Raw genomic sequence first — 24,990 nt, forward strand, 5'->3', positions numbered from 1 at the left:
GCGTTATATCGGGGTAGAGGTGTATATCTTCCTACTGTATTTTCCACTGCATCCATCCAATGAAGAGGGTTTTAGCCCACAAGAGCTTATGCCCAAATAAACCTGTTAGTCTCTAAGGTGCCACAAGTACTCCTCGTTCTTTTTGCTGATACAGACTAACACGGGTACCACTCTGAAATCTGGAAAGCTTGTCTCTCTCACCAACAGAAGTTAGTCCAATAAAAGATATTACCTCACCCACCTTGTCTCTCTAATATCCTGGGACCGACATGACTACAACTACACTACAGAGTACCGCATCAGTAATTTAAGGGCATAAAACATTACAGGGATGGTGTAATTATTCCAAACACAAGCATTACAGAGTCAGGACATTAAAATTAAAGATTAAAGTTAAAAAAAATTCAACATTTTACATATGGAAATGTGCACTTAGGACACCCAAACAACCTTAACTCTATCCTGCACTGACCCCATTTAACACCCATTCAATTACAATAATGCATTTTAGTGTTTGTGGTCTAAAATTGGATTAGCCAGATTTTTAAAGACATATTAGGTTGGTTTAAAAAAAAAATTCCTTCCCTCCTGGTGTCACTACAGGGCAGAGATAAGGATGTTTGGGTGTCTTTAACTGTGCATTCCCACACCTGAACATGCTTGGATTTCCTTTAAGTTCAGCCTTAACTCTGACTTTTCTGGCTCTGTAAGGCTTTGTTTTGGGATAGTTGCCACACTTCCGTAATGTTTTTACCCTTAGTTACTTATGTATACTTCTAACCTTAACCCCATTTTAATGAAGGGTTTGTCTGGAAATGTCTGTGTTTTTCAAATTACTAAAGATGTCATGTATGAACTCCAAACAAGGCACTCAAAGGGAATGTTGCCATGTGCAAGTGCTAATATTCTGAAAAGTTGTAGTATCAACCTGAAATCAATATTTTAGGGACTTTTAGGGACAAATTCACTGGGCAGATTCACACAGTGAATTAAACTGGATTTACAATGGCTTTGCATCATCAGAGCAGCGGAGAGTGAGGCAGGGAGAAAGAATGGGGTTGTATTGACAAAGAAGGGAGGGGGACATAGGCATGTGTGTAGGCCTGGGCAGGAGTAGGGCTGTTAGGGAAGGGGGCTGTATTAAGTAGCCTGTGCTACATGACAGGGAGATGGGGGTGCCCAGTTCCTGAGTCCCAGTGTCTCTATGCTTGAAAGGCTGCTTCTCTGCTCCGGTCCCAACTCCCCTAATAGTGCTACCTCAGCGTGCAATGCGGCCTAGGGAGCAGTGCTGTGGGGAGCCTAACAGTAAAGGATTTCTTTTTATGCAATCCTGAGTGCAATGAACAGTCAGAGCAACCAGAACCTAGAATGGATCTCTCATTCCCCAAGAAGATAAAGATATGTCTGTTTGCGTGAGCCTACAGAAAACTTGCCACATTTGGTGATGAAAAAATTACTAAATGGGACCTGTAGGTATATCCCTCTTTCTAATGCCCGCTATTTTAAAACACCTCTCTATTCCCAACAACTGTCTAAAATGTTTCTTTTGGCTCTCAGGGAGCCTTTCATTCATATTCCCAATTTATCCATATTCAAGGTAGCAAAATGAATAAATGGTTCCAATTAACTGGATTTCAGTTAATTTAATAACACTGCATTTCCAAATCTTTGCTCTTAATAAAAGAGAGTCATTTTCACACTTACTTGATTCTGCTGAAAAAGTGTCCAAGTGGACGTCTGTAAATTAAGGCAGAGAATAATTTACACTGAGCTCACATACACCCCAGTCTGTAATTCTCTCAAGGGGCTTGGCTGGAGCGTACTTTATTACATACAGTACTTGACAAAGAATGCATAAGGCATTAATTGAATAAACATTTTAAAATTTCTAGAAGCTTTATCATTTTTCATTAAGGGATGAGGACTCTCTTATAAGGCAGCTGTCCTCAGTAAATACACAGGGTGACTTAAGGACAAAATAATATGGGGTTTGATATAAGTTACTTAATAAGGAAAGTCAAGAATGCTGATTTAAACATAAAACCCAATGTAGACTTTTACACTGACATCTTCTTTGGGAGGGGATTGCTTCTCTCTAAGGAGGGCAAAACAGCACACCTAGGCTTTTACCTTATACTTTTTTCACACATTAAAATTTAACAAATAAACCTTCTGCTGTCACAAAAACCAAAGGCATGGTGCAATCTCATCTGTGTGCTTTGAAAGGGGAGCAAGAAGCGTCATGAGAGAAAGGGTGGCTCCAGAAGCTCCAAGTAGCAGCCCCTCACCGAGGTCAGGCAGGGAGTACAAGGTGCCTCTCCTGGAGGCATGAGGTCTCTAAATTTGGGTCCACCTCTCTCCGTATTGTATTGCAGCTGTCCTAGGCAGGTGGTAATTTTCTGCCTTGCTTGGATGGCGCTAACTTTCTTGATCAGCACTTGATGCATCTTCCAGAGTTTCTTTATCATAGTTCAGAGGGCACCGCCTAATATCGTGCATTATGAGGTATGTCTGTATTATGGACTTCAATTGACAGAGCCTATTTAACTCAATGCAAGCTAATCCAAGGCAGTGCATCCACACTCATAATGCATTTATGTTTCAAACCAGACTAAGCTCTTCCAATATAAGCACTTTAATACTCATATAATTGCATCTGCAATAGCGGGCTTTAACTATGCCAGCATAATTAAAGCTGCAAAACTTGAGTGTAGAGACAAAGTCTGAGACTCTAACCCTGGTCTACACTAAGAACTTACATTGGCTTGTTCACATCCCTGACAAACATAGCTGTACCGACTCAACTCCAGGTGTAGACCTAGTTACCGCCTCTTGGGAAGGTGGAGGTGGATTACCTATATCAGTGGCTCTCAGCCTTTCCAGACTAGTGCACCCCTTTCAGGAGTCTGATTTGTCTTGCGTACCCCCAAATTTCACCTCACTTAAAAACTACTTGCTTACAAAATCAGACATAAAAATACAAAAGTGTGGAAAAATTTACTGAAAAATTGCTTCCTTTCTAATTTTTACCATATAATTATAAAATAAATCAACTGGAATACAAATATTGTACTTACATTTCAGTATATAGTATATAGAGCAGTATAAACAAGTAATTGTCTGTATGAAATTTTAGTTTGTACTGACTTCGCTAGTACTTTTTACGTGGCCTGTTGTAAAACTAGGCAAATAGCTAGATGAGCTGATGTATCCCCTGGAAGACGTCTGCGTACCCCCAGGGGTACACATACCCCTTGTTGAGAACCACTGACCTACACTGATGGGAGAAGCCCTCCCGTCAGCGTAAGTAGTGTCTACACTGAAGTGCTACAGCAGCAAACCTGCAGCAGAGCAGCTGTGCCGCTGTAGCATTTTAAATGTAGCTACACCCTAAGCTCTGACCAAGGACTCTCTCTGACCATGGCCATGCCAACAATATAAAATTTTGCTGACCTAAGTTATGTCGGCATAGAGCCACGGCAGGTATTACATAGCTTTTGCGCGCGTGCACACTTTACTCCTTGTGTCGTTGGTGCACATCCTCACCAAGAGCAGTGCACCGGGGGGTAAGTATCGCACTGTGCAACTAGCCACCATCCAGAGCAGGCTGTTTTGGAAGGGATATAAACCCTCCTGCTTCAGGGTTTAAATCAACACTACTAGGGATTAGGATGAGCATTTCATGATGGCAGACTACACCATGGCTGCCTACTGTGGGATTTCTGGTACTGGCCATTCTCGAGACTGGCAATTGCCACGGGCCTATCCCCCTCTATAACTGTAGGAGGGAACTGAGGTTTCCACAGAATCTTCATCAGTGCTACCTGCAGTTTAACCTGCCAAATAGACATACTTGATGTCACTCCATTGTCTAACTGACCTCATGGTTATAAAACTTCTTATGGCTAAACAGCTACAAGTTCTCCCTTTTAAAAGGTAACAGAGAATGTAGCCCCCATTCTCAGTAGCAGCCCCGGGGACTTCAGATGTTTAAAAGTCAACGTATGTATTACTAATAACATCATCATACATTTTAAAACTTTCCCCCTTGCTCTTTTATGCATGTTAGGTCCTGCCCTATCCACTGTGTGTTAATTCTTGGCAGGTATTTACTGACAGTGATTATGTCATCCCTTAGTCACCTTTCCTGTAAATGATGCATAAATTCAGCTCTTAAACTAGGTACAATTTTCTATCAATTTTATCTTTAACAATTTTTATATGTCATGGAACCCTAAACTTCATGCATTGTCTCAGAAGTCCTTAGTGTTGTACAGGAGGAATAATCCCTTCCCTAGACCTACAACTTCCCTTTAAAGGCAACGGACTATGATATGATAGGATCTTTCCATTTCTAACTGCAGCAACAATACATCTAAACAAAATACCTGTCCTTATAAAGGCATTATCATATTATAGATGACATAAATGAATGTATTTACTCCAACCACTCTCAGTATCCTCTTCTCTGCAGTTCTTTCTTACACCATCCTTTAGGTGTTTATTGGAAACCAAGAACCTTGATACCTAAACTTCCTCCCATTTTACATAAGGTGATAAGTAACAGTAAGCATGGATTTGTCAAAAACAAATAATGTCAAACCAACCTGATAGCTTTCTTTTACTGAGTAACAAGTCTTGTGGATGATGGTAGATGTGGTATATCTTTACTTTAGTAAAGCTTTTGATACTGTCTCGCATCACCTTCTCATAAACAAACTAGGGAAATACAACCTAGATGGAGCTACTATAAGGTGGGTGCAAAACTGGTTGAAAAACCATTCCCAGAGAGTAGTTATCAGTGATTCACAGTCATGCTGGAAGGGCATAAGAAGTGGGGTCCCGCAGGGATCAGTTCTGGGTCCGGTTCTGTTCAATACGTTCATCAATGATTTAGATAATGGCATACAGAGTACACTTATAAAGTTTGCAGACGATACCAAGCTGGGAGGGGTTGCAAGTGCTTTGGAGGATAGGATTTAAATTCAAAATGATCTGGACAAACTGAAGAAATGGTCTGAAGTAAATAGGATGAAATTCAATAAGGACAAACGCAAAGTACCGTACTCCATTAGGCAGGAACAATCAGTTGCACACATACAAAATGGGAAATGACTGCCTAGGAAGGAGTACTCTGGAAAAGGATCTGGGGATCATAGCGGACCACAAGCTAAATATGAGTCAACAGTGTAACGCTGTTGCAAAAAATGCAAATATCATTCTGGGATGTATTACCAGGAGTGTTGTAAGCAAGACATGAAAAGTAATTCTTCTGCTGTACTCCACTCTGATTAGGCCTCAACTGGAGTACTGTGTCCAGTTTTGGGCGCCACATTTCAGGAAGGATGTGGAGAAATTTGAGAGAGTCCAAAGAGCAACAAAAATGAATAAAGGTCTAGAAAACATGACCTATGAAGGAAGATTGAAAAAATTGGGTTTGTTTAGTCTGGAAAAGAGACGACTGAGAGGGGACACGATAACAGTTTTCAAGTATGAAAAGACTGTTACAAGGAGGAGGAAGAAAAATTGTTTTTCTTAACCTCTGAGGATAGGAGAAGAAGCAATGGGCTTAAATTGCAGCAAGGGAGGTTTAGGTTGTACATTAGGAAAAACTTCCTAACTGTCCGGGTGCTTAAGCAGTGGAATAAATTACCTAGGGAAATTGCGGAGTCTCCATCATTGGAGATTTTAAAAAGCAGGTTAGGCAAACACCTGTCAGGGATGGTCTAGATAATACTTAGTCCTGCCACGAGTGCAGGGGACTGGACTAGATGGCCTCTCGAAGTCCCTTCCAGTTTTAGGATTCTATGATTCTATGTGGGTCAGATCTTTCTTGCATTTATCCCAATTAAACTTCATTCTATGTGTTCTATTTTAGTACCTTTCCAAGAGCCTATAGAACTTTAATTATTTTCCATAGTACTAGCTTTGCCCATTAGCTTTGGATTTTCTGTGAATTTGATTAGTATTAGACGGTAACCTGGAACATTTGTATCCATGACTCAGAACGAGAACAGAATGGCTTACTGCTGCCTCCCAGGTGCCAGGACAAAGGATTTGACAAGAAAAGCAAAGGATATCCTGAGGAACGCTGGGGATTTCCGCTTACTATGGGTCACATGGAAACCAACAATACAAACAGAGGGTTACAGGATACAGCAGATAAAGATACTAGGGATTTATTAAGACAACTGAAGACAATGCAGGTGGTCTTCTTAAGGGTCCTTCTAGTGCCAAGTGCAAGCAAAAAGAGAAGGCTGATACTAGAGACCAACCAATGCATAAGTCAATTGTGAGGGAGGATTTCAGATTTGGAGATCATTAGGTTTCCTACTTGGGATAAGAGTCTTGAACATATGGGTTCAAAACCAGCAGGGCTTGTTACATGGGGTAAGTAGAAAGGTCATAGACAAAAGCTTTCACTCAAAATTCTAGCATGCACTTCTAATCTGAGTCAGAGTCTGAAACAAAATAAAACCAAGAGGAATATTAGCAACAACCATCTCTATCTCTGGCAGTGGGTCCATCTGGCACTACCCTCCTCAGTCAGGTTCCATTCTCAGCCTTCTATTACTGTATGTTATTTTCTACCTTCAACCTTAACTCCCACATCCCCCAAATGAAAGGAGAGGAAAGTGTTGTGAGGATCAGTTCCAACGTCTATAAACATCTGTCCAGAACTTTACATTTTCTTAGTACGTATTTATTATTAGTCCAGACAAAAATCTTCATTGGCTGGAAGATAAGATTGCTTGAACCATGAAGGCATCACTGAAAACCAAAAGATATTAAATGAAAAATTAACAGTTGTATTACAAGCACATAACAAACTTAATATTCTTCTACACTATGTACATAAAGAAGTGGATAGCAAATATTCTGTAAAACATACAAATTAATAAACAAGAGGCAGCTTTAACTCCAATTTACAGTTTGTACTTTGGGGCTTGAAGTCAATGAAAAAACACCTCTTGACATAGCAGAACCAGTCGCCTGCTGATGTATTGTTTAATCCATGAGTAACAGTATGTAAAAATTTTTAAAAACAATGTCAAATACATAGTGTTCTATGAGTTGGGATTTTAGGTAATCTGACTAATACAGTGACAGGATAAGAAGCATAAAATATATACTGTAATAGTAATGATAATTAAAATATTTTCTTTGCAATTTGTTAGAAAATATATTTGTAGCATTTGCACCGGTAGATAATTTGTCAGTGGCAAGGCTGCCTCATTAATACAATTTTTTTATTAATTTTTGTGTCTTGTTGAATAATTTGCTGTTTGTTTCTTTATATACAGAGAGTAAATAAACCAGTACAGCATGTCTTATGTTTATCATTCACAATAACTTGATTTTTCATTGCTCATATTTTAATTTTTTTCCAAACAAATATAGGAAATGAAAAAATTCAGTTATGTCTTTATTGGTCAACCAACCTTATCTTCTAACCTACCAAGTTTTTCACTTGGATTACATTTCCAAAAGTTAAATCCTGACCCCATTGAAGTCAATTGGAGATTTGCCATTCACTTTGACAGAAACTGGATTTTACCTCACATGTTTTACAGGCTTTTTAAAAATCAAATGAAAATTTCACAAAATTGGTGTAAGTATGTAGATCAGAGAGAGAGAATTTTTGTGAACCAGCAGATTTCCACCTTAGATTGATGCCATTTTCATATGTAAGTCCTCTTCTCTGTCACTTCCTTTGCAAGAAGGAAGAGGAAAGTCTTGTCCCTTAAGGTGTTTCAATAAATGAATTGCAACCCACACTAAATAAGGCATGTACCCTCCTCTGCACATTATACAGTCGCTCCTAAACATGTCAGATTGATGTTGTCAACTTTAATTCCACTTTAAATTTTTTGTAGAAACCTAAAGAGCAGGCATACCTATGCAGCTGGCATAAGTAAAATCTGTAGATAAGACTGTATGTGAACGTAAGTTAGTTGTGAGTGTTGTGATATTTTGGAGACATTGCTGTTACACTAAGACACTGAGCTATAGCTATTCAGTGTGTAAATGTAGGCTACACGTTAATTTGATTTTGGATAGTATTTTTGTGGAAAGATTTTTTTTTGCCTTTTTCTTCAAAGAAAGAGTTCTGCACATCACAAATATAGTCTACAGGAACAGCTTTATTTCTGGATCAACTATGCTGTTCTTCAACATAGGGGCTGAGCTGGATCAGAGCTGCAAGCTTTGCTGAAGATCATTTTCACATAACTCTCATCATCTTTCTATCCTCCTAATCTCCATTTTCTGATCCCTTGCCTCTGCAAAAACAACCATGTTTATAACATGTTGGGAAACTGGTCTGGTTAGTATATCATCTTCAATTAACTCTGAGTCAGAGGAATGCTGAAACCTGTTTCATGGACCTGGGTACCTGAAACCTTCTGTCATAATAACTCTTGTTGGGAAACCCCTCAACCCATTTGCCTGAATCATGGGGTGGTAATAGTTTCTGTGGTGAAAAGTGTCACTTTTGAAACTGTATAAAACACAGAATTTGCCATTGCTAGAGTAGTAATCAGTACACAGAGGAGGCAAAAGATCAGAGCCGCAAAATGCCAAAATATTACAGATTTGTTGCTAAAGGTCTCCAAAAAGGGTGAGACACCTCATTCAAAACTGTAAAGTGGTATTATTCTGTATGCATGAACCTGACTTGCAACAAGCCAATATGGAAAATTAAAATACTTTGACAATTTTAATGCATATGTTTTGTTTATGGCCACTTTTCAGACATTCCTTAAAGACCATCTTTTTCTTTATGTTTACTTTTGACTGGAGTGTTTAAGCCTTGTGTGATCCAGGATTACATTCACCTCTTACCTTCCTTTTCTGCCTAAGTATCATTTCCTTTTAACATAAAAGAGAGGGTTTCTGATAAGCATTATGTTAAGAATGTTAAAGTTAATAACTCCATTTGTTTAAATTTACAACTTTCTATTTTCCGGGTGCCACCTTCACTTCTACTTAGATATGTCAATGACAGCAAAAGGGAAGCAGTGGGTACATGTATGGTCTTGTAATAATTATCAGAAAAAAAAGTTTTAGGTGATACGGTTATGGCAGAATGTTTATTTTAACTATGAAGTCACTACTGCTGCACTCTAATTATTGGCCTCTCTTCCCTTCCATGACGCAGGCCTCCAAAGGTTGCAATTTTGATATAGGGCTTGGCTACACTTGCGAGTTACAGCGCATTAAAGGAGCCCTGGGCGCACTAGCTCACTACCCGTCCACACTGGCAAGGCACATAGACCGCTCTGACTCCACGGCTAGAGCGCTCCTGGTACTCCACCTCAGAGAGTAGAATAACATTTGATGTCCCCCCCCATTGGAGCGTCCCAGCATCAGTGTGAACGAGGTGTTGCATTACTGCGCTCTGATCAGCTTCCTGAAAAGTCCCATAATCCCCTTAAGTCAAGTGGCCACTCTTGTCATTGTTTTGGATATGCACTTTGAAAGCTCCGTTTGACCACCGGCATGCTTATCTGCTCCGAGACAAAGCAACCATTACAGTGGAATGCTGTGTGAGAGAGAGAGAGGTGGGGGGGGAGGCGGAAGTCTGCTGCTGTCTGAACTTACAAGACAGCATGCTGACATGCTCTCAGCCCCCCCAAAACCCACTCTCTCTCCCCATACACACAACCCACATACACACAACACACTCCCTGTCAAACTCCACCCCACGCCCCATTTGAAAAGCACGTTGCAATCACTTTCATGCTGGGATAGCTACCACAATGCACTGCTCTCTGTGGCTGTTGCAAGAGCTGCTAATGTGGCCACACCAGTGCGCTGTCAGCTGTCAGTGTGGACAGATTACAGCGCTTTCCTTACTGCGGTCTACGAAGGCTGGTTTAACTCAGTGCTCTACATCTGCAAGTGTAGCCATGCCCATAGTCCTTCACTCTGAACTTGCCTCCTCCCATATCTCCTTTGTCTTAAGGCCTGGTCTACACTACGGGATTAATTCGGATTTAGCAGCGTTAATCCGAATTAACCCTTCACCCGTCCACACTACAGAGTCAGTTAATTCGAATTAAAGGGCCCTTTAAATCGATTTCTGTACTCCACCTCGACGAACGGAGTAGAGCCTAAATCGATTTTGTTAATTCGAATTAGGGTTAGTGTGGCCGCACACCACCGAATTACTGTGTTTAAGTTAATGGGGTAGTGTGGCCGCACACCACCGAATTAATGTGGTTAAAAACCGAATTAAGGTGCTTAGTGTGGCCGCGCACAATCGAATTTATACAACCTGTTTCCCAAATTCGAATTATCTAAATTCGGATTAATCCTGTAGTGTAGACATACCCTTTGTCTGTAAGTCTGTCTGTCACCACCTTTATTCTCTGGTGCCACTGATTCAGCTCCCCTGGTTGGTGCGAGGTGCTGATGGGGTGAGAAGTATGTGCTAATACCAGCACCCACACACATATCAGTTTTAATTAGGCATGAGAGAGTTTAAGACCAAACAATACTTATCACAAAAATACCTGGCTTTTGGTTTAACACAGGAAACAGCACAAACCTCTTAACTTAAATGAGCGTGTGATTTACATGCCAGGACCAACATTATGAAAAGTGACCAGTGATTCTGGGTGCCCAAAACCTTAAAATAAGGGGATATTTTGAAGACAGTGCTAAGCAATTATCCACTGAAAATAAGGCCCCTTTTGGGACACCCAAAAAGCAAAGCCGCCAAAGTCAGTAGTCACTGTGACACTGGCAAACCAGGTGCCATATCAGGTCAGAACCCAGGCCACTTTACTTGTGTGTTAGCATAGATCAGAGTGTTAAATGTATAAGTGTGTATTCAGATATTTAAACTTAATGAAAGCTAATGGAATGTTACTTGCATTGTTTTCACTTATCTGTTCCTTTTATAATAGCAAACATTTACATTGTGTGTATCCATGTAACCAAATAACCCATCACAGAAATCTTGTGAAATGATAATGAAGGACTTAAGAACTTTAACAGAAAATGTTAATTTCAAAGCAAGTGGCCATTATGTGTGAAGGTCGGAGGTCAAAAAGCTAAGTGCATTCCTCACTCATCATCATCAAAGGAAAAGACCACATGCATAGAGACGCTGTCAGTTTGCTTCTGTGTGAAGAGACAATAAATATGGATTCAAAGAAAGATCCTTCATCTCTGGACTATTTGAATTCTAGCAGGGCAGAATAACTTTTGAACTAGAAGACGAAGATCCCCAGAGTTATTCTGGGTAGCCCTGAGAGACTTTTGGGAAACTGGCAGAGTACTAAAACAACAAGGAGTCTGGTGGCACCTTAAAGACTAACAAATTTATTTGGGCATAAGCTTTCATGGGTAAAAACCTCACTTCTTCAGATGGGGTTTTTACCCACAAAAGCTTAAGCCCAAATAAATCTGTTAGTCTTTAAGGTGCCACCAGACTCCTTATTGTTTTTGTAGATACAGACTAAAACGGCTACCCCCTGATACTTGGCAGATTACTACATCTCTGCTAGTATTTGTAATTATAGACTCTGACTCAGCTGTACATATATTTTACCTGCTTTATCCTCTCAATAACTCTCATTCTTTTTTCTCAGCTAATAAATTTTTAGTTTACCATAGAACTGGCTGCCAGCATTGTCTTTGGTGTAAGATCTGGAGTACCAAATGATCTGAGGTAAGTGACCAGTCGCTTGGGACTGGGACTGATGTGGTGTGATTTTTGGTTTAAATAATCGTTTATCACAAAGTTCAGTTTGTTCGGGTGGCAAGACAGAAGAGTCTGAGGGGATTCTCTGTGACTCCATGGTAAGACTGGTCTAGAGTTCCAGGAGTTCACATTTGTTACTGGCTTGGTAAAATCTAATTATAGCACATGCCAACAGTTTGGGGTATCTGCCCTCGTTTTCTGACAGTCTGCCCTGAGATAAACACTCACAGTTATGAGCCATTCCAGACTGTGGGACAGTCACTACTGAAAATCTTGGCTCACTTCTTCAAAATCCACGTTCAGAATGGCCAGCTGGGCCTGGCTGGTAGCATTACTGTTGTACAACATCTCAAACTGACATACAGCTGTGATATCATATAAATAGGAGAAAAAAATCTCCAGCCAGTGGGGCATGACAGGCAATAGGGCGAGTGTAGGTGGATAGATGTATATGGCCATTTTTTGCCTTTGCACCCATTTCACATAAGGGAGAGAAGAACTTCTCTTTTTTAGTATTACTGGCTATTCCAGCTAAAATCTGTAACACCAATTCCCCCTTTAAACTTGTGAAAACTCCACCCCCATTTTTCTTATATTAAAGTTAATACTACATTTTAAAGAGTTTTTATTCATTCTGCTAGTGTTTTTACCATGTTGCTCAGCAGCTTGCATTGCAATGGGGGAACTGCTGTGAACACAACTGTTATAAAATCCATAAAAGAGAGTGCAGGTCTTTCCATCTATGGGAGGTTTTTCTGGGTCTGTCCAAGCTTGTTGAGTGAACAGCTCTTTCGCAATCCAATCATTTTGCCCATAGTGAGAGGCACACAGTGGTTGTTGTAATTTGATGCCTTCTGAGAATGGAGACCTGGCTTGGAGTTTATATGCGTGAAGATAGTAGAACACACCGCCAGCATCCATAAAGCCTGCTCAGCACAAAATACTGGTCTACAAAGGAGAAAAAAAATGAATTTGAGGCATCTTCTACAAAGGAAATAAAATCATGAGGGAGTGGCTGAAAGCAGGGTGGGTACATCAGCAGCAGCTACAGCTGAAGTGGATGTGCTGGCAATAGTGGCTCCTAATGGCAAACAAGGCAGGTATATTAGTAGTGGCAAGCCTTTAATCTGCACAATACTATACATTATGGTCAAGTTTCCTTCACAGATTACTGATTTCACAGATTTTTCAAGCCATGATTTGACCGTCAGTATATCATGGGCCACAGAATTTCACCCACTTACCCCTATGTTGAACCCAGTAACTTGTGTTTGCCTAAAGCAGATCTTTCTCAAAGGCATCCTGTCTAGATTTGAGGACATCAAGAGTTAGAGAATCCATCACTTCCCTTGAGTTGTTCCAATGGCTAATCATCCTTACCGTTAAAATGTGTGATTTATTTCTAATTCGAATTTGTCTGGCTTTAACTTCCAGCTACTGGTTCCTGTTTCTGATAGATTAAAGAGGCCTTTAATATCCAGTATTTTCTCTCAGTGAAGATACTTCTGCATAGTGATCAAGTTACCCCTTGATAATTTTGATAAAATAAACAGATTGAGCTCTTTAAATTTATCACTGTAAGGCATTTTCTCCACCCCTCAATTATTTTGTGGCCCTTTTCTGTATTCTCTCCAATTTTTCAACATCCTCTTAAAAATGCGGTCACCAGAAATACACACAGTATTCCAGTATCTGCCTCACAATGCAGGATACAGAACCTTACTCTTAATTGATGTTAAGAGTAACAAGAGATGTTAAGAGTAACAAGAAGGGTTTCTTCAGGTATGTTAGGCACAAGAAGAAAGTCAAGGAAAGTGTGGGCCCCTTACTGAATGAGGGAGGCAACCTAGTGACAGAGGATGTGGAAAAAGCTAATGTACTCAATGCTTTTTTTGCCTCTGTCTTCACAAACAAGATCAGCTCCCAGACTACTGCACTGGGCAGCACAGTATGGGGAGGAGGTGATCAGCCCTCTGTGGAGAAAGAAGTGGTTCAGGACTATTTAGAAAAACTGGATGAGCACAAGTCCATGGGGCAGGATGCGCTGCATCTGAGGGTTCTAAAGGAGATGGCGAATGTGATTGCAGACCCATTGACCATTATCTTTGAAAACTCAGGGCGATCGGGGGAGGTCCCGGATGACTGGAAAAAGGCTAATGTAGTGCCCATCTTTAAAAAAGGGAAGGAGGAGGATCCGGGGAACTACAGGCCAGTCAGCCTCACCTCAGTCCCTGGAAAAATCATGGAGCAGGTCCTCAAGGAATCAATTCTGAAGCACTTAGAGGAGAGGAAAGTGATCAGGAACAGTCAGCATGGATTCACCAAGGGCAAGTCATGCCTGACTAACCTAATTGCCTTCTATGAGGAGATAACTGGGTCTGTGGATGAGGGGAAAGCAGTGGATGTGTTATTCCTTGACTTTAGCAAAGCTTTTGATACGGTCTCTCACAGTATTCTTGCCAGCAAGTTAAAGAAGTATGGGCTGGATGAATGGACTATAAGGTGGATAGAAAGCTGGCTAGATCGTCGGACTCAACGGGTAGTGATCAATGGCTCCATATCTAGTTGGCAGCCAGTATCAAGCGGAGTGCCCCAAGGGTCGGTCCTGGGGACGGTTTTGTTCAATATCTTCATTAATGATCTGGAGGATGGCGTGGACTGCACTCTCAGCAAGTTTGCAGATGACACTAAACTGGGAGGAGTGGTAGATACGCTGGAGGGTAGGGATAGGATACAGAGGGACCTAGACAAATTAGAGGATTGGGCCAAAAGAAACCTGATGAGGTTCAATAAGGACAAGTGCAGAGTCCTGCACTTAGGATGGAAGAATCCCATTCACTGTTACAAACTAGGGACCGAATGGCTAGGAAGCAGTTCTGCAGAAAAGGACCTAGGGGTTACAGTGGACAAGAAGCTGGATATGAGTCAACAGTGTGCCCTAGTTGCCAAGAAGGCTAACGGCATTTTGGGCTGTATAAGTAGGGGCATTGCCAGCAGATCGAGGGACGTGATCATTCCCCTCTATTCGACATTGGTGAGGCCTCAGCTGGAGTACTGTGTCCAGTTTTGGGCCCCACACTACAAGAAGGATGTGGAAAAATTGGAAAGAGTCCAGCGGAGGGCAACAAAAATGGATTGGGGGCTGGAGCACATGACTTATGAGGAGAGGCTGAGGGAACTGGGATTGTTAGTCTGCAGAAGAGAAGAATGAGGGGGGATTTGATAGCTGCTTTCAACTACCTGAAAGGGGAGTCCAAAGAGGATGGATCTAGACTGTTCTCAGTGGTACCAGATGACAGAACAAGGAGTAATGGTCTCAAGTTGCAGTGGGGGAGGTTTAGGTTGGATATTAGGAAAAACTTTTTCACTAGGAGGGTGGTGAAGCACTGGAATGGGTTACCTAGGGAGGTGGTGGAATCTCCTTCCTTAGAGGTTTTTAAGGTCAGGCATGACAAAGCCCTGGCTGGGATGATTTAGTTGGGGATTGGTCCTGCTTTGAGCAGGGGGTTGGACTAGATGACCTCCTGAGGTCCCTTCCAACCCTGATATTCTATGATTCTATGAATTATTCTTCCCCTGTTTATACATTCAAGCACTTTTTGCCACAGCCTAACACAAGCAGCTCACAGAGAGTTATTTGTCCTCTGTGACCTTGAAATCCTTTCCAGGGTCCTGCTTTCCAAGACATAGTGCGCCATTCTATAGGTATGGCCTATATTATTTGTTCCTATATGTATAACCATTCATTTGGCTCTATCAAAATACAGCTTACAAAATTCTATTGCCTGTATTATGCATGAGGTCAGACTGGATGATCACAGTGATCTCTTCTGGCCTTGGAATTTATGAATGATCCCGATTTTATGAGCAGTGATTTTATACTGGCTTCCAGATCATTGATAAAAATATTGGATAGCCCTAGGTTTAGATTAGCGATTCTCAAGTGCAGCCACTGTGGCCACATGCAACCACCGTGGCCATATGCAGCCACCAAGGATTTTTCTGCGGCCATGACAGGCGCCTGGGCGGAAACGGGGGCCCGCCAACAGCTTGGCGTTGCAGCAGGCCCCTCCCTGCAGTGCCCAGCTGTTGCTCCTGGCTGCCTTGGTGTTTGCTAGCACCGCCAGCAGGGGATCAAGCACCCTGCACCATGCAGCCTCCTGGGGGCTCCAAGCAGCACCTCTGCAGACATGTGGGGCCAGTGTGTGTGCTCAGCGGGCTTCAGGCTTAGTGTCCCCTCTCTCCAGCGCTGTACACTTCTAGAACTCATCTTTACCCTGATCCTTCCTCTGCTGACATCTGGATTCAGACCAGAATTACTCCAACTCCCCCCTACATCCATCCAAAAGTTCTACTTTTTACAGTTCAGGTGCAGGAGGGGAGTGTCAGAAAGCTGGCACACACTCTAAATCAGAGGCTCCCCAAACTGTGGGGCATGCCAGTCCCCAAGGGGGGCGGGACGAGAGCGCCACCCAGCTCCACTCCTGGCCCCGCAGCCAGGGCTCCGCTCCCACCCCTGTGGCCCAGCTGTCGGCCTCAGCCCCTGGCTGAGGCTCCGGTCCTGGCCGCCAGCCCCGTGCCGGGACCCCAGCTGCCAGCCTCAGCCCTCAGCTGAGGCTCCGCTCCCAGCCCTGCACCTGCCCTCAGCTGTGGCCTCAGCCCCTTTACCTCTCTCTGCGTCCCCACTCACAAGGTAAAAAGTTTGGGGACCACTGCTCTATAAGATGAGAACAGTCTCATGTCTTAGTCATTCTAGCCACCAACTCTGACTCCAATTTCACTCTGAAACTTGCCCTCTAGGTTTTTCAGAGCTGCCTGTCACAGCTTCTTGGCCTTGATTGTTTCCCAGCAACTATCCAGGTTTGGTTGCTTGATTTTTGGTTGCTTGATTGTTTGTTGGGGGCGGGGGGGGGGGGGTTGCTTCCCCCAATGTTTCCCTCAGCTCTGCTCCAACTCCATGTGGAGACATTGCTCAAAACTAGCTCAAGGAAAGACTGTCATCACCAAAATCATATTCTTGCTGCGTAAGGGTTTTCTTGGAGGTCTCCCACCCAAGTATGTATCCGGATTCATCCTGTTACAGCTCTCTAACAAACAGCGATAAGCAATATTACTGTTGGCTTTATTTATAGCCTATCTCGCAGGTGTGTTTCTAGTGGGGTCCTGCAGGGATAGTTCTTCACCCTATGCTGTAACATTGTTATCATTGACCTGGAAGAAAACAAAATCATCACTGACAAAATTTGCTGATGACAGAAAAATTGGGGGAATGGTGAATGATGGAGATAGGTCATTGATACAGAGCCATCTAGATCATTTGGTAATCTGGGCACAAGCAAACAATGTACATTTTAATATGACCAAATGTAAATGTATACAACTAGGAAGAAAGATTGTAGGCCACACTTACAGGATGTAGAATTCTATCCCAGGAATCAGTGACTCTGAAAATGATTTGGAGGTCATAGTGGATAATCAGCTGAATATGATCTCACAGTGTGATGATGTGGATAAAAGAGCTAGTTCAGGGGTCAGCAACCTTTCAGAAGTGGTGTGCCGAGTCTTCATTTATACTCTCTAATTTAAGGTTTTGCATGCCAGTAATAGATTTTAACGTTTTTAGAAGGTCTCTTTCTATAAGTCTATAATATATAACTAAACTATTGTTGTATGTAGAGTAAATAAGGTTTTTAAAATGTTTAGGAAGCTTCATTTAAAATTAAATTAAAATGCAGAGCCCCCTGGACTGGTGGCCAGGACCCAGGCAGTGTGAGTGCCACTGAAGATCAGCTCGCCTGCCGCCTTCGGCATGTGCGCCACAGGTTGCCTACCCCTGAGCTAGTTCAACCCTTGGATACATAAACAGGGAAAACTGGAGTAGGGAGGTTATTTTGACTCTATATTTAGGACCAGTGTGACCACAGCTGGAATACTGTGTCCAGCTGTGGTGTACACTATTCAAGGACGATGGTAATAAACTGGAGGGAGTCACAGAATAGCCACGAGAAAGATTAAAGGATTAGAAAACCTGCCTTATAGTGACAGTCTCAAGAAGCTCAATCAATTTAGCTTAACAAAGAGAAGATTGAGTTGTAACTTGAGTACAGTCTATATGTATCTACATGAGGAACAAATATTTAATAATGGGCTCTTCACTCTAGCAGAGAAAGATCTAACACGATCCAATAGCTGGAATTTGAAGCTGGAATTCAGACTGGAAATAAGGCATAACATTTTAACAGTGAAGGTACTTAACCACTGGAACAATTTACCAAGGATTGTGGTAGATTCATAGATTACATGGCCAGAAGGTACCACTGTGATCATCTAGTCTCAGCTTCTGTATAACACTGGTCATAGAAATTCCCCCAAGTAATTGCTAGAGGTTTCTTTCAGAAAAATAGCCAATCTTGATTTTAAAATTATCAGCAATGGAGAATCCACCATGACCCTTAGTAAATTGTTATAATGGTTAATTACTCTCATAATTAAAAATATGCCTTATTTCCAATCTGAATTTGTCTAGCTTCAACTGTCAGCTATTGGATCATGTTATACCTCTCTCTGCTAGAGTAAAGGGCCATTATTAAATATTTAACATAAGAACATAAAAACAGCCATCCTGGATTAGACCAATGGTCCATCTAGCCAAGCATCCTGTCTCTGTCAGTGGCCAGTGCGAGATGCTTCTAGCAGTTGAAGGTCTAGGGACATCCAGAGCATAGGGTTCCATCCCTCATCATCTTGGCTATTAGCCATTGATGGACCTATCCTCCATGAATTTGACTAATTCTTTTTTGAACCCAGTTATACTTTTGGCCTTCACAACATCTCTGGCAACAAGTTCCACAGGTTGACTGCATTATGTGAAAAAGTACTTCCTTATGTTTGTTTTAAACCTGCTGCCTATTAATTTCATCAGGTGAACCCTACACCACTTGTGTTATATGACAAGGTAAATTGTTTCCAGTGACATGGATTCAAGGACACCACAGAACAGTGAACACTTCAGACACGTCAGAAAAGAGCTGAAAGAGAAGAAAGCCCAGGTGATCTTTTCAGAGAATCCTTCTTGTCCCATGATCCAGGGAGGACAGATGGCAGAAGATACTGGAGGTCAACTGTTGACTAGGTAAATTGTGTAATGGGGTTCAGATTTGTGGAACATTAGGCTACCTTCTACAGGGAAAGGGAGATGTATGGTTTGGACAGCCTCCATCTCAGTAGTAGAAGATCCAATGTTCTGGATGACCGACTAGCTAAACAAGTCAGAAGGGCCTTAAACTAGCTACAAAAGGGGAGTGTGTTAAGGGTGCAAACTAGGCCTGTCAATTAATCACAGTTAATTCACACGATTAACTAAAAAAATTAATGGCGATTAATTGTTAATAGAATGCCAACTGAAATTTATTAAATATTTTTGGATGTTTTCTACATTTTCAAATATATTGATTTCAATTACAACACACAATACAAACTGTATAGTGATCACTTTATATTTATTTTTATTACAAATATTTGCATTGTAAAAAAACAAAAGAAATAGTATTTTTCAATTCGCCTAATACAAGCACTGTAGTGCAATCTCTTTATCATGAAAGTTGAACTTAAAAATGTAGAATTATGTACAAAGAAAACCTGCATTCAAAAAATAAAACAATGTAAAACTCCACTCCATCCTACTTCAGCCAATTGCTCAGACAAACAAGTTTGGTTAAAATTTGCAGAAGATAATGCTGCCTGCTTCTTGTTTACAATGTCACCTGAAAGTGAGAACAGGCATTTGCAGCCCGCATTGCAAGGTATTTACATGTCAGATATGCTAAACATTCGTATACCCCTTTATTCTTCAGCCACCATTCCAGTGGCTTCCATGCTGATGATGCTCGTTAAAAAAATAATGTGTTAATTACGTTTGTGACTGAACTCCTTGGGGGAGAACTGTATGTCTCCTGTTCTGTTTTACCAGCATTCTGCCATATATTTCATGTCATAGCAGTCTCAGATGATGACCCAGCACATGTTCGTTTTAAGAATACTTTCACTGCAGATTTGACAAAATGCAAAGAAAGTACCAATGTGAGATTTCTAAAAATAGATACAGCACTCAACCCAAGGTTTAAGAATCTGAAGTGTCTTCCAAAATCTGAGAGGGACGAGGTGTGGAGCATGCTTTCAGAAGACTTAAAAGAGCAACACTCAGATACGGAAACTACAGAACCCGAACCACCAAAAAAGAAAATCAATCTTCTGTAGGTGGCATCTGACTCAGATGATGAAAATGAACATGCGTTGGTCCACACTGCTTTGGATCGTTATCGAGCCGAACCCGTCATCAGCATGGACGCATGTTCTCTGGAATCGTGGTTGAAGCAAGAAGGGAGACATGAATCTTTAGCGCATCTGGCATGTAAATACCTTGCGGCGCTGGCTATAACAGTGCCATGTGAAAGCCTGTTCTCACTTTCAGGTGACATTGTAAACAAGAAGGGGGCAACATTATCGCCTGCAAATTGTAACCAAACTTGTTTGTCTGAGCGACTGGCTGAAGTAGGACTGAGTGGACTTGCGGGGTCTAAAATTTTACATTCTTTTATTTTTGAATGCAGGGTTTTTTGTACGTAATTCTACATTTTTAAGTTCAACTTTTATAATAAAGAGATTGCACTATAGTACTTGTATCAGGTGAACTGAAAAATACTATTTCTTTGGGGGGTTTTTACAGTGCAAATACTTGTAATCAAAAAGAAATATAAAGTGAGCACTGTACACTTTGTATCCTGTGTTATAATTGAAATTAATATATTTGAAAATGTAGAAAACATACAAAAATATTTAAATAAATGGTATTCTATTATTGTTTAACAGTGCGATTAATCGCGATTAATATTTTTAATCGCTTGATAGCCCTAGTGCAAACACTAAGTCATGTAACCCAGAATCAGTCATTAATGTAATAAATCAAGGTGTTAAATGACATAAAGGTAATAACTCATTTGAGTAAACCAATTCTAGGGCCTCATTAATAAACAGGAGGCATTGCAAATTCTCAGTGTATGAGAAAAATCTGACCAAGTTGAGGATTCATGGATTTTAAAATCAGATTTTAGTTGTCTTGACCTGCTTCACAACTGAGACCACATAATTTCACCCAGTGATTCCTACATCTGCTCAATAACTTGTGGTTCAACTAGACTGTATATCTTTTAAAAGAAACATCTGATCTCAATTTAGAGACTCCAAAAATTTACTACATCTTTGATAATTCAGATGTGACTGGAATGTCCAAATCACTTGTTACAACTTATTTAGAAAGGACAAAATGGATAAAAAAAGATAAGAGTGACACTCTACATCGTAGGACCATTAGCTACAATAGAGTTATTGACAATTCAGGAACACAGGTTCTTGAATATTTAGGGATCAGTTTTCTATCTGCTAAAGCACAAGATGGGGTATTGGTGGGGTTTGCTGCAGATAACCAAATCAGACTAGAGATCAGGACGAACAATTGTGACACTTCCCAAGGCACCTTGCGACCACCTGTCCTTATTGTGAGGAAGTCTTGTCTATGCAGGCTGTGGATCAGCTCCCTAATTCCACAGCCTCTGGCAACACAAGCATTGCCTCCCCGGTCTCCCCAGGCCTCGCTTGCCCAGGCCCTGTTCTACTGACCACTCACAGAGCTCCCAGATTCACTACTCCCAAAGGAGAAGTGCACACCAGCGTACTAGTTTAACTCAGGATCACCACTCCACTAAACACACACAGCACTTAGAAATATTTATAGTGAAAACAAGAATAAAAGTTTATTATCAAAGAATAGAGATTCAAATGACAGTAAGAAAGAATATTGGAAACAAACGGTTACATGCAAAAACAATCATAACATGCTTCTTAGAGCCTAAAAAACATTAGTCACAAGACATTTCCTCACTCCCATTGGGCAGCTTAACACTGGGAAAAGGCCTTGGGGTTTCAGCCACACAGGCTGAAATACCCCTAAGATCAAGCCCACTGGTGGCTTGTCCTCACAGACTGAAGGATACCTTAGGGTTTCCCTGCAATCAAGATATACCAGATCAGACCTTTTGATATTCACCGAAAACAGGGTTCCAACTTTCACCCCGCCCCGCTGCGTAGCTCTTCCTGTTAATTTTCTTCTGAAATCTCTGCAAACTCTTCATTAGCATTGACTCAGTATGCTAACAGACTTCTATTGTGAGTGTGATGGGATGCCCACCCCACACGAGGCCTGAAGGGGTAAATCACGCCAGTTAACCTATAGGCTGCACCTGGAGGAAACTGCTGAGGAAGTCCAGCTGGGAGAAGAGCTGGGTGGGGTTTATAAAGAGAGGAAACTGGCCACAGACAGGGGGCTGCAGTGAGGAAGCCTGCCAACACATCCCCTGATATAAGGGGGAAGAGCAGGAACCTGTAATAATAGTGTAGGAAGGAGTCCAGGGAAGGAGCAGTAAGGCCTCGGAGAGTAAAGCCCAGAGCTGCTGAGTTGAGGGTCTCTGGATTGGAACCCAATGTAGAAGGTGGGCACAGGCTCCCCTACAAGCCACTGTGGGAGTGGCACACTAGAGACTCCTGGAAGGAGGCTGGAAGCAGACTTTGATAATACCCCGGAAGGGGGAAGAACTTTAATGTGACTTGAGCGGTGGGCTAAGCCATGAAGAGGAAAGCACTGCAGCTCCAGAAGCATGAAAGGCCACAGAGTGAGTGAGATGATGGGCTAAGCAACCACAGGAAGGGGCATCAGACCAGATGGCAAGCTGAGGAGCCCAGAGGAGCCACAAGGAGGCTGTTTGACCACCAACCAGTGTTACAATGAGACACACAATACACGATTCACCAGAGAGATAAATGTCTCCCATCTCCTATCTGGAGAAATGTGTCTCAAGACGTGCTACCTTTGCCTGTCCTGCCGTTAACTACAAAGCCTGGAGAAATGGAGGTTATTTACTGTAACTGGAGGTTCTTGGAGGTGTGTGGTCCCTATCTGTAGTCCACATGTGGGTACGCATACGCACCATGAGCCTTAGTACAGAAATACATCAAAGCCGTGTCTGTTGACCCACATGTGCACAGTAAGATGCCGTTGTGCTCCTGACCAAGGGCATAAAAGGCAGTGTGGGTTGACACCTCTCCACTTCCTCTTCTTACCACAATCCAACCAGATCTGAAGCAGAAGGGGTGGAGGGCAGGTAGTGGAATACAGATAGGGACCATATATCTCAAACTGAACTGAACCTCCAGTTACAGTAAGTAACCTCCATTTCTTCTTCAAGTGATGGTCTCTATGTGTATTCCACATGTCTGTGACAGGCAAGCAGTATTCAGACTGGAGGAGGGTGCGAGGAAAGTGGCAGTAGAGATGCTTGTAGTACTACCATCCCTATGGCTACGTCTGCAGTTGCTGCTTGGACTACGACATAATGTGTCGTGAACATGAGGACAGAGCTCCCAAGTTGCTGCCCTGCAAATGTCCTGCAGCAGAACATCTGATAGTGATGCCATGGAGGCAGCTTGTGCTCATGTGGAGTGAGCTGTAACAGCTGTCAGAGGGGGAATTTTTGCTATTTTGTAGCATCCTAAGATGCATCCCGAAACCCGCTTAGAAATCCTCTGGGAGGATATGGCCTGCGCATACAATCTTTCTAGTATGGCAATAAAGATTCTTGGAGATTTTCTAATGGGTTTAGTTCTTTGCAGACGGAACACCAGGGCACACCTGACGTTCAGGGAGTGAAGTCTATTGTCTTCGGAAGAAGCATGGGGTTTCTGGAAAAATACAGGTGAGTGTATTGTCTGATTGTTTCTGAGTTCCACATCAATCTTGGTAGAAATTTGGGATGTAACCTAAGGAAAATCATCTTTTTGTGAAACACAGGATAGGCAGAGCCTGCCATAATGGCTCCTAGCTCACTGTCCCTGCCTGAAGTGATGGCACTAAGACTCTCACCTTCATGGCCAGGTGGGTACTGGCACAATTTGCCATAGGTTCAAAGGGCAGACCTGCGAGTGTTGACAGGACATGGTTACAGTCCTATTGAGGAATAGGTTTAATGATTGGTGGGAAGGTCCTAATCAATCCCTTCATAAACTGTACAGTTACTGGGTGAGTAAAGACAGAATGTCCTTCTATCAGAGGGAGAAAGGCATTAATCGCTGCTAGGTGTACCTGCAGCGAACAAAGGGCTAGACCTGCAGTCTTTAAGGAGAGGAGATAGTCTAGGAAAACTGGAATGCTCGTGGTATCTAGTGAATTTTGGTGGAGTCGTGCCCAGGCTGAAAAGCACCTCCATTTAGCTAGGTACCAGAAACTAGTAGAATCCTTTCTACTTTAGTTAAGAATTTCCTGAACGGATCGGAGCATAAGTGTTCTATTTCCGATGCCCACACAAACACCAGGCCATGAGGTGACGTAAGCCCGGGCTGGGGTACTTGATTTTTCCTATTTCCTGGGAGATCCAGAAAGGGGTGCATCCTGATAGGTCGGTGTACAGACATCATTAGAAGTTCCATGAACCGGAAATGTCTGGGTCAGTAGGGTGTTAGAAAGATGATGGTGGCTCTGTCACAACGGATCTTTCCTATGACTTGCAGTAGTAGCGTGACAGGAGGAAAGGCATATTTGAGGCCATCCGTCCAGGAGAGCTGGAAAGCATCACCCCCAGAACTATACAGGTGAAGTTTTCTGTTCATCTGGGACAAAGAGGTCACGTAATGGAGTACTCCACTGCATAAATATCTTGGTTAGGACTGTGTCATAGATCTCCCATTCGTGGTCTGAAAAGAAACTTCTGCTTAGTTTGTCTGCTAGTGAGTTGTGAACACCTGGGAGGTATGTGGCTTGTATTGCGATGTGATTTCTGATACACTAGTATCTGAATTCTGACTGCTTCCAGGCATCAGAAAAGAAATCTCACTCCTCCTTATTTGTTTATATACACCACCATGGTGACACTGTCCGACGTAGAGCGAGCGTATAAGGGGAAGGAAGATCTTGCATGCAAGGCGGACTGTTCTCAGTGCCAATAAATTTATATGCAGCCTGGCCTCTTGTGGGGTACAGGTACCCTGAGCAGTGTGGTAGTCCAGGTGAGTGCTTCCATTACCCACGTGAGGTCGATTCTGAAATGTTTTCTGAAGAAATCCACCACTGTGTTCTGCAATCCTGGTACACAGACCACTGAGATCAGTATGAAGAGTGATATAAACCAGTTCCATAGTTTTATGGATTCGTTGCATAAGGACTAGGACCTTGC

General features: G+C 42.1%; 1 protein-coding gene across 6 annotated transcripts in view; it reads right to left on the reverse strand.

The window, feature by feature from the left end:
* The window catches only part of MAP2K4 (mitogen-activated protein kinase kinase 4), a 168,274-nt gene that overhangs the window by 96,944 nt on the left and 46,340 nt on the right, over positions 1 to 24,990 (reverse strand). For 2 of the 6 annotated variants that reach the window (XM_026654637.2, XM_026654636.2), the window contains one exon: positions 1,705 to 1,737. The exons of the other annotated variants lie outside the window; for them this stretch is intronic. In XM_026654637.2, coding sequence (XP_026510422.2) covers positions 1,705 to 1,737 — 33 coding nt within the window. The remainder of the gene's footprint in view (positions 1 to 1,704; positions 1,738 to 24,990) is intronic. 6 annotated transcript variants of the gene reach the window in all.

Source organism: Terrapene carolina, unplaced genomic scaffold (assembly GCF_002925995.2).
Source record: "Terrapene carolina triunguis isolate 2854851 unplaced genomic scaffold, T_m_triunguis-2.0 Scaffold192, whole genome shotgun sequence".
NCBI classification, from domain to species: Eukaryota; Metazoa; Chordata; order Testudines; family Emydidae; genus Terrapene; species Terrapene triunguis.